This window comes from Aptenodytes forsteri, unplaced genomic scaffold (genome assembly GCF_000699145.1).
Source record: "Aptenodytes forsteri isolate BGI_AS27 unplaced genomic scaffold, ASM69914v1 Scaffold258, whole genome shotgun sequence".
Taxonomy (NCBI): domain Eukaryota; kingdom Metazoa; phylum Chordata; class Aves; order Sphenisciformes; family Spheniscidae; genus Aptenodytes; species Aptenodytes forsteri.
In genome coordinates, this window is record NW_008795250.1 from 1,230,980 (window position 1) to 1,241,166 (window position 10,187).

The 10,187-nt window shown below is 55.0% G+C and overlaps 1 protein-coding gene across 1 annotated transcript in view; it reads left to right on the forward strand.

The window, feature by feature from the left end:
- The window catches only part of SNUPN (snurportin 1), an 11,689-nt gene extending 2,016 nt beyond the window's left edge, over positions 1-9,673 (forward strand). Inside the window, exons 2-8 of the mRNA XM_009278893.2 lie at positions 66-222; positions 1,083-1,187; positions 1,315-1,411; positions 2,020-2,117; positions 2,456-2,533; positions 4,457-4,537; positions 8,535-9,673. Coding sequence (XP_009277168.1) covers positions 66-222; positions 1,083-1,187; positions 1,315-1,411; positions 2,020-2,117; positions 2,456-2,533; positions 4,457-4,537; positions 8,535-8,864 — 946 coding nt within the window. The 3' untranslated portion in view covers positions 8,865-9,673. The remainder of the gene's footprint in view (positions 1-65; positions 223-1,082; positions 1,188-1,314; positions 1,412-2,019; positions 2,118-2,455; positions 2,534-4,456; positions 4,538-8,534) is intronic.
- Positions 9,674-10,187: the final 514 nt, after the last annotated feature.

Here is a 10,187-nt window from a genome sequence, read left to right on the forward strand (position 1 = left end):
GGGGTGGCGGCCTGCCTCCCGCAGAGGGCGAGCCGGGCTGTTTCTTCCCCCCTCACCCCCCGCAGGAGGCGGCTGGACTACGTGAACCATGCCAGGAGGCTGGCAGAGGACGACTGGGCAGGGGTGGAGAGCGAAGGCGAGGAGAAGGAGGGGGAAGATGCGGAGGAAGAGGAGATGGACGTGGATCCTGGCAAGAAGCTGCCCAAGCGCTACGCCAATCAGGTGAGGAGCTGCCTGCCTCTGCCTGCCTCCCCGCGACGGGGGTGCGGGTGCGAATGCTGGGCAGGGTGAGGGGTGTGGGGTGGTTGAGGCTGGGCCGGGCGGGGTGAGCGGCCGTGGTGATGGCTGCGTCGGGGCTGAGAATAACGTGTCCTGCCTGGCTCGGTGCTCAGCGAGGAACCGTGCCTCAGTTCTGCCCCCGAGACACGCTGCGTTCAAACGGAGGACAGGCGGAGCTGGGTTGCCTGTGTGCTTTGGGAGATTTCAGCTCGGCTAGCAGCGTTTGTATCCCGTTGCGCAGCAGTCGGTTAAAGACTTCCATCTCTCCCCGCGTCTGGGACACCAGAAAGGAAGGGAATCCTTAGCTGATGGTTTTATCAGCCTTGGCTGCCATATTGGTCCTAAATGACATAGAGCCTTTCAGGTGATCACAGCCAGACGGTCTCTGAAGGCGTCAACTTGTCTGGGCTCTTTACTCCTAGTATTTAGGAATCTCTAAGCTCTGCCATGTGTTTATAAATAAATTTAAAGTGATGGAGTGGGGACCGAGGTACAGAGGTGCCCAAGCGAGGACTATGAGCCCCGTGCTGTAGTCTGAAGCTTAGTCAGCAGCTGGGAAGCAAGAGAAAGACTTGGGGGAGAGTCTGTTACGCAAGTCGGTCAGAGAAGGGAGGGAGCCCCTCTGGTGCTGTAATGCAGGCTGACAAGCAATGCAAGTTGCCTCTGAAGCACCCGGTGTAGCTGTGGAAGCCAAGTCAAAACCTTCTTGCTGTGAGTTTTCCCTAACTTCAGGAGAGTTGTTGCTAACCGCTTTTTTTTTTTTTCCTTCTTCTTCTTTTCTTCCCCCCTGGATTTCGCCGTAGCTGATGCTGTCTGAATGGCTGGTCGATGTCCCCTTGGATCTGGAGCAGGAGTGGGTTGTGGTGGTGTGTCCCGTCGGGAAAAGGGCGCTAGTCGTGGCGTCCAGGGTAAGCGGCAGCAGTGGTGATGTCTCGCCGTTTGGTAAAGGACCTGTACCTGTTTCCCAGCCGACATAAGACCGGCCCGTGTGTCTCGCTTGACTTTTTTGTTTGTTTCTCTCCCATTTCCTCACAGGGCACAACAGCAGCTTACACCAAGAGCGGCTTCTGCGTCAACAGGTTCCCATCCCTGCTGCCGGGGGGGAACCGGCACAATTCAACGAGCGAGAAAGGTAACGGCCCGAGGAGGCTTTTGGGATAGAGAGAGGGGAACCGCCTGCTTCTCCCCTTGAGTGTGCGCGCTGGCAGGCTCGGTGCTGCTCCGCCAGCTCCCCGGGTCGTGAAGCTGTGCCCTTTTCTGGTGCCGGGGGGAACTTAGCTTTGGGCCTGTTCGTGCATCTCTGGGGATAACTAGACGTGGACAATCTCGGATACTTTTGTGCTAGATAAGAACGTATTTTAATTAGCTGCCTGGTTAACTGACGCTCTTAAGAGAAGAAGACACTGTCTTCCGACAGAGAGCTGCGTACAGTGCCGCCTTTCTTAATACCTCTTGCAGTTGCTTTGCTTGTCCAGAGGAGGGGTTACTGTTGAGTAAATGCCTTTTTCTGAAACATGCCTTTGCTTGAAGTGCCTCCGGCTGGTACCTTTGTAGCCTTGTTGGACTCCAAGCTAAAGGCTTTCTGTGGTCGCAGCTTCTGTTAGCAGAAGGGGATCCCTCTGCACCTCTCGGCCTTACGTCAGGGCAGGCTTAATGCAGGAGAGATTTGACCTGGCGTTTGCCTGTTGGGTCGGGCAGTCTCTGGAGCGTGTCTGGACCTCCCTGTGTTTGTGCACGCAGTGTACTGCATCTTGGACTGCATCTACAATGAGGCAAAGCAGACGTACTATATCCTCGATGTGATGTGCTGGAGAGGACACCCTGTTTATGACTGCCAGGTACTGAATCTGCCCCCTCTGCCCTGCCCTCCCTTTTGTTCCCTGTTCCATGAGCTGCTTTGCGGCCAGCACTGCACATAGCCCACTATGCAGTAGGATGGATATTTCATCTAAGCACCAGCATCCTTACAGCTTGTGGGCTGCTGGCTACCGGAATAATTGGGTACATCTTTTGGGGGTATTGGGGGGAAATAGCAGAGTCCGGGGTGTTGGCTGGTTCTGCAGGTGAAGCTGAGTTTGTAAATCTCCCAGGCAAGTGCAGAGGAATGGAGACGCTCGGCAGGTGCTGATCGGTGATGTGTGGTGGATAGTCGTTAAGCCTCTGCCTCCTTTCACAGACCGACTTCAGATTCTTCTGGCTTTTCTCAAAGATCCAAGAGGAGGAAGGGCTGGGAGAGAAAAGCAGGACTAATCCAGTAAGTTCTTTTGTACTGGGAGGAGAAGGAGGATGGGGGGTAAGCTCTCCTGTTCAGCAGGCTTCAGCACTTTCTTTCACAAGCGGAAGCTTTTTTCTTTTCTCTTTTTTTTCCCCCCCCTCACAGCTCAGGCTTCAAAATGTACTTCTGACGACATGGAATGCCACGCTCAGGAAATAGTAAATAGAACCACTGGGTATTGTAAATGAGTGTGGGTTGGTTGGTTTTTTTTTTTCCCCCCAGCCAAAGTGCTGAGGAGAGATCAGACTGCAGGGTATCGGCTAATGTCCATGCCGTTTTTAGCTTTCCCTTGAAACGGAATGGAAAACCAGTGTGGTTTCTACAGGGGCAGCGTTGGTCGGCAGCCTGACTACAATGGGATTTATTCTTGTGTAGTCTTGTGAGCTCGCAAGGCAAGGGGAAAGGCTCGTAAAGCTTTAGCCTTCCCTCCCTAGCCTGAGTAATCATTGAAGTTGTCGGGCTAGATGCTGGATTGCCACCCGGGGCAATCCTTCCCCTGCTGAGGAAGGATACAAAGTCTTCCTTTGAAGACTTACACATGGAGGTCAGACCTAGGACCCACAGCAGCTTGGAAAGAGATTTTTGGGGACAGACATAAGAGATTTGGCAGCCTGGCTTACGGAGCACGGTTTGCAAAGCGGGACCCGATTGCTGTGCGGCCCCCCTGCGTGCTCAGGCACAGGTAAGCAGAGCAGCTCCTGTGGGTTGAGCGGATCGGTCGTAAACGGGGATGACCGCTCCTCTGCCAGCGGCAAAGGTATCTGTATTTGAAGAACATCCTGTTCTGACTCCAGCAGGAATATCCAGAAGACAGCTACCTAACGAAGCAGGGGGTCGTTTCAGCTTTCATTTCCCGGGTGGAAGGATTTGCTTGGCTTGGCTGAGCCAGCAGCCTGGAGCAGACGTCTGTCTGCTTTGCATCCTGCCCAGAGGTCATCATTTTCTATTTTGGTTAAAAGAGCATCTCGGGGCCAGCTCGCCTGAAAAGTCCTTCCTGAAGCCTTAGATGCTTGGAAAAAAGGTATCGGGAGCACGTGGGAGCTGTGTGCTGAATCTCCACCACCCGCATCTCTCATTAAATGCCAGAGAGCGGGTCATTTGGAACTGGGACGATAAAATACCTGAAATAGATCTTTCTGGGCACTCTAGATTTCGTGCTGTCTGGACATCGTGGTGGCAATCCCCCGGTCTTCTTTTAAAGGTCGTCTTCTGTTACTGCAATGAGATTTGTAAAGTTGCAGCGATGTACGTGCTTTATCCAGCACTGCTGGAGGGATGGCGGGGACCATCTCTAAGGATTTTTCCCACCCCGTCCTCTCTGGTGCCTAGGGTGATTTTTGTAGGTTTTCATGCAGGCACTCCCGGTTACTTTAGTGGGATGTGATCGGCACCGACGGACAGCTCGGTCCTGTCGTTTTGTCTCTAGATCTGGGGTTTGCTTACGAATTGCTGTTCTGAATCGCATCGGAGGTCGGTCTGTCCCAATAACCCCTAGTGATCACAGAGAGCAGTCGCTATGGAAAGAGTAAGGAATTGGGGATACCTGTCATGCTCCCTCTGACTTCATCAGCCAGCGGTTGTACCTAGACCACGGAGTTAATGGCCTCCAGGGCACCTGCCTTCCAGGAGCTGGCCTAATCCTCTTCTCAGCCTATTTTTGCTTTTGGGCCCCCGATACCCTGCGGCAGGAAGGCCAGCAGTTTAATGATGTGGTCCCTGATTGAGATCTCTTCTCTGGTTACTTCACCTGACGCCTGTCCCTCACCCCGTCTCTATCATGCTGGATCTTGCGCTGGGGGAAATCCTTCTTTCTTAGCTACCTCCACACCAGTGCTCGATTCGGTGACTTGTTCTGCTTCAGGCCATGCAGTTGTCTCTTCTAACCTTCTTTTACTCTTCCAGTTCAAATTTGTGGGCCTGCAGAACTTCCCCTGCTCCTCGGACAGCCTGTGTAAGGTGCTGGCTATGGACTTCCCCTTCGAGGTGAGAACACGCAGGCGGGGGCCCGGACCTCAGCCTTAGAGACAGCCCCGCTGCGCATCTGCCAGTGCTTGGAGGGAGGTGCAGCCCCTTCGTTTGGGAACTGTGCTCTCCTGAGGCCTGCGGGAAGCTTGCTGAGCTGCGCTGTCGTTTCTGGGGGGGGGGGATGGCTGCCTTTTATGCACGTGGCTGATCTGTTACCCTGTCACCGGGTACAGGCTGCGTCCAACCAAACTCACTAGCGAGAGTTAAACCGTAGCGTTCCCTGTGTTTGGGCTGCCTTTACTGCTGTTGACTCTTCCCCAAGGGGAGGGTTGATGCGGACACCCAGACCGCCTCCAGAAGCGGCATAGCTCACGTTCACGTGGCTCAGCGTGGACAGCTGACCGTTCTAGGGCCAAAGCTGGTACTGCCTCCTGCCCCGGGGAGGGGGTTGCGTGGGTACAGGCGTGAAGATCTCTGCAGTGTGCTCCCTTACGTGGTGGCGTTTCTCCAGAGGTCTGCGAGGTGGGCAGGGTGGTGCCTTTCTCTGACCTCTGTCACGGGCTCTGTGTTTCCTTAGTCTAGCTACTTCCGTCTGTCTATGTGCGAGGCACCCAGCTACCCTGTGTCTTCTGGGGAGGAAAGAGAAGGGTGCTGGTAAGCTCCTGACGGTTTCTGAGGGGTTCGGGTGTTAGTGATGGGCGCCTGAGGCGTACCGGAGCTGGGGGCGGATGGCTGTAGCGGAAATGGCTGGGAGGGGTTCAGATGAGTCTGTCCTCCTGCTGCCACTGGATCTTGTGGAGGGGATAGTGCGAGCTCTGCTTTTTGCTTTGGTACAGAACCAGCAGCTTCCTCCCTTTGGCTCCTGCTGCTCCTGGGTCTCCGAGGTGGCTGTTCTCCCAGCGAGAGTGGCTGAACAGGACACCTGCATTTGCTTCAGCAGCTTTAGAAGTAGGTGCTGTTCAGGCCTCTCTGCTGACCTGTGGGAGAAAGGCAGGACAGGGGACTCGACGTGCCACCCACCCAGCTCAGCTCTCTGTGGTTGTGAGCAGCAAGTCAGAGGCCCTTGTGAAAACAGCTCAGGCTGCCTTCGGTGGCTATCCTGGCTGACTTGGCACTGAAGTGGAAGAGGATGGTGGTGGCATTCTGGCACAGCGTCGGTGACAAACATCTGGGAGCCAGAAGCTCTTCCAGTGGCCGCAGCAGTTCCTGCGGAGTGCTCAGCCTCAGCCCTAGACCAGGAACAGCCTCTACAGAGGTCGCTTGTCCCACTAAGCCAAAAGCCACCTTGGTTTGACTGTGCCCCTTGTGCTCTCTCGGCCCAAGCTGGCGATTAACGTAAGCGCAGGTTTAAGTTTAAGGGACGCTAATTTGGCTGTGAGACTTTGTCTTCTGCTTGTCAAAGCCAGGATAGTCATTAGAGAGAGTCGGAAAGTCCCAGCCCCTTGCTAGTCAGTGCCAGACCACGCTCCGAACACGGATCGGGGGGCGTTGAGAAAGCATCCCAGGTTTCCTACGGCTGACTTGCTCAATCACAAATGCTCCGAGTGCCTCTGTAGAAACAGTCATTCCCGCCTCTGCTGAAGAAAGCTTCATTCTTTCCTGAGGCATCTGCTCCCACGAGAAAAGGCTGAGGAGTATTGCCCTACTGCGGTCAGAGCAGAAATGTTTCGGCCTGCGAAGGAGACCGTTGCGAAAGGCCGGGGGAGGGAGATGGAGTTGATCAGACTCTCCCTTGTAATCCAGCTGTGATTTGCCCCCCGGGGTTCTCTGGTCGATACATCGGGGTGCGACCCCGACAAGTGAAACGTGGTGTGATTTGGCTCAAAGCGGCCAGTGACCCCGCAGAAACGGTGGTGCCACTTCCAGGAATGAAGGGGACAGGGGGTCTCTTCGTGATGTGCCACAAGAGGGAGCCCAAGAAATCCCCGTAAATAGCTTCCACCAACAGCACATAAAGAAAGAAACTTTGCAGACGGCAAAACGCAGCCTTGCTATAGATCGTGCAGTGCAACAGAGGTCTCCCTATGCCTGGGCCCAGCGTCTTGTGATCCTTACGAGGATCTCGTGTGTGTGTGGTGGCAAGAGATGTGGTCAGTGCTTTCAGATCTGGGTCTTCAGAGTTAATCTGTAACCTTAGAGTTAGGACCCGATCCGCTATATTCAGCGGAAATTTTCTTCCACTGAATTCAGTGGACTTTGGATCAGTTGACTGGCACTGAATTTGAAGTGTGTTTTGGAGTGGATCTTAGGAGCTACTGTCCTACTCGCAGATGTGAGTAAAGCAGCGTTCAGGTTTCCACGAAGGCAGGGGGAGCCAAAGTCTCTGAGAAGCCCCGGTGTGAAGGAGTGGGCGTACTGTTAAGCACCTAAAATCTGAAAGGCATGGCCGTGGAACGTGAAATCCAACCGGGCCGGTTTCTCGTCAGGTTCGGTCGTTTAGGGACAGTGTCAGCCCTTACTCTGATGCGGCTGGTGTCAGCGCGGTGACTCGGGGTAGGGACCCGGCCAACAAACTAAATAAACGGGAGTTGCAGTAACTTAAGAGAAATCAGGGGAAGGAAGAACGTGACCTAACTCTCCACCAGGCTGAACTCCTTTGAATTCTCCAGCTCGGGGGAGATCTTTGGGGCGGTCTGGAAGGCAGAAGCCTTTCCAGGCTCTGATCTTTACCAAAACATTCCTGTGGGTGCCGGAGAATCCCCGTTGCTCACCAAGCGCCGCACACCCGCAGGAATGGGCTGGATGTGCAGGCGTGGTGCCGGGGTGCCGCAGAATCTGGCTCTTCCCAAGTCTTCCCGGGAGGCAGGGGGAGGGAGAAGCTTTGCACTTTAGATATCCAGAGGGTTACACAAGCTCATCGTGATGTTTACTGTTCTGGTTTTATGTTTTCCTAGCACAGGAATCCCCCTTTTTCTGGGATTGTTTTGCAAAATCTTAACAGTGACTGAAAATTATGGATGGAGTAGTGCAAGAAGCTCTACCCTCTCTGCTGGAGGCTAGCATCCATGGAGCGGAGACGGACGTAGGCTGCTCTTTGCTCAGCCTGGCTCGCAGTCCAGCACGGTAGCAGATACCACCTCGATCTGCTTGGCTTACCCGTGCCTCGGCTCACTGCCTATATAGGTGCCGTTCTGCCCTATATATTCTGGGGGCTGAAGGCTCAGGGAGAGGCCTGGGAGCAACTCGGCCCGAGGTGGGCTCTTTCTCTCATCCCTTCTGCCCACTCAGCCGCTCTTACTCGTAGGCAAATGGCTTTTTAAGAGCTTGCGAGGCTGAGCTAAGAGGAGCACCACCTCCGGCGTTAGTCAGCCTGACGGCGGGATCTAACCGTGCAGAGTACACCCCTGGGAAGCGCAGGAAGAGGGGGGTGAAAATCCCTCAGCGTGGCGGGGAAGCGGGGAAAACGTCAGCCAGCTGCAATACTGCAGAGTGTGGAAATAGTAGCGCAAGAGTTGGGGCCTAAACCTTCGAAGTCCTGAGTGCCCTTAACTGCCATTGATTGCCGGAGAAGTTCTCTCTTGGGAAACATGAAGAATTTATTTTGCATAAGCCGGCTGAAAGAGCTGTCGCAGCGTTACGAATCGGGGCTCCTTGGCGTCGTGCGCTCTGACTAATTACTCTCCCAATGTATTATTTAAAATAACCTTAATCCGGTAAAGCGGCCTTTCTGTGCGCTGCCTTATTCGGAAACCCGATGGCTCTTCTGCAGAATGGGATCATAGCAACTAGAGGAAAAGCGCTGGTCCGTGCCGACACCAGGCTGAAATTGTTTGCCTTTGACGATTTAAAGCCATCCGGCAGTTGCTGGGCTTGCACTGATCTTTCAGGACAGGAGCTCTGCAGGCTGCTTCTTTCCCTTCCGCTATTTATTGCGCTGCTTGAGGGGAAAAATGATCCAGCTGGTAGTTTTGGCCTGTAAATGGAGAGCGGCGCTGTCGCCTGGCGCTCTGTCATCCACCTGCAAAAGCCTCCAGCTCCGGCCTTTCGTTCGCTCCTCTCTCCTTTTTTTTAACAGGTCGACGGACTTCTCTTCTATCACAAGCAAACCCACTATACCCCCGGCAGCACCCCGCTGGTGGGCTGGCTCCGGCCCTACATGGTACCCGAAATCCTCGGGCTCGCCATGCCCGCTACCGTGCTCACGGCCAAACCAGACTATGCTGGGCGTCAGCTCCAGCAGATCATTGAGAGCAAGAAGAGTAAAAAGCTGGCAGCGGAAAAGGGTCACCCGAGCAGCGCGGCGGCTGCGAGGAACGGACATTACGAGCTGGAACACTTGTCTACCCCTCAGCCAGCAAACTCTCCGGAGGGCCGGGACGAAGCAGTGAGCCAGATGGAGAATTAGGCTGCTGGGACGGACCGGTTGGGTAAGGAGAAAGCAAAAGGTTCCCTGCTTCTCACTGTCACTCGCGCTCCCTGAAAGGGGGGCAAAGGTGATGATAGGATGGTTTTGTTTAAAGGGCACGAAAGCGGAATATCTTGCTCCAAGTGCCGCTGGATTTTTTTTTTAACCCCCCCCCGCCCCCCAGGGCTTCTGTGAGGCCTTAACAGGATTGTCTGGTTCTTTGCTAAAGGCAGTCGTGCGTGGGGAAACGAGATGATCTGTCCCCACGCTGCGGGGTTCCCGGTTCAGCTCCTGACCCTGCTTCCGTGAAAGCCTCTGGCAAAGCTCCAGCGTAGGAACAGTGCTCAGACCTCCGAGGTGCAGCTGCTGCTCGTAACCCCGGCCCCGACGGCAGCCCCGGCCCCGGAAATCGGGGCATTTCAGCCTTTGATCCGGCTGTTTACCGAGGCCTTCTCAATGAAAGTTTTGTGGTCAGTCCGCTTCTGGTAACAAAAAGTTTGCAGCAGGCTGCTGTGAATCCAGAGGCTGGGCTTTCCACACCCACGTGTTACTCAGAAGAACTAAATTTCCTTGCATCGCGGCGGGCCCTGCCTCCGAGCGCAGCTTTGTGCGGCGCGAGCGCGGCAGAAGCCTGTACTCGAGGCTTTTCTCAGTAGGGGGAGGAAGGAATGGTTTCGCTCTGAAAAACGCTAGCATTGATTGTGCCAAATAAAAGGTTTCTCAGAAAGACAAATTCTTGAGCGTCTTCCTGCTACCTAAGGGTGGATGCGTGCTGTGCCTCCCAAATAGGGATTGGAAAATCGGTTACGGCGCTAACTGGAGCGGAGGAAATGCTTGTAGGGGTTTGATTCTCCTCTGCGCGCCGAGGTGCTTCAGTCCCTCCCCTCTTACCCAGCCCAAGCCCGCTCTGCGAGCACCGGCTGCTGCCTTTCCCCGCTTCTAGCGGGGATGAAACGATTGTACTCACCGTCCCCGGGTTGTTTTCCAAAGGGAGATTAAAAGGCCAGAGCGGGACCGCTCTCGCCGTGGAGGGGGGGAGACGAAATATCGGGCTGAACACGGCGCTGGGGAGTCTCCTCCCGGCCGTCCCCCCAGAGGAGGGCCCGTATCCAGGAGGAGATACCGAGAGCGGGGATGGCTGCCCGCAGATAGCGGGGGCACTTCTATCCTGTCCTCGCACCCCCCGTTTTTCCCAGAAAAACGCTTGTTTCTGTGCCAAGCGCGTGGGCTGCGTGCGATCATCTGGCCGTGCAGCCGCTATCGATTATACCAGCGGGCAGCAGGAACTGTCCTAGCTGCGGCCTGAGCCGGCTGTGGGAGGGG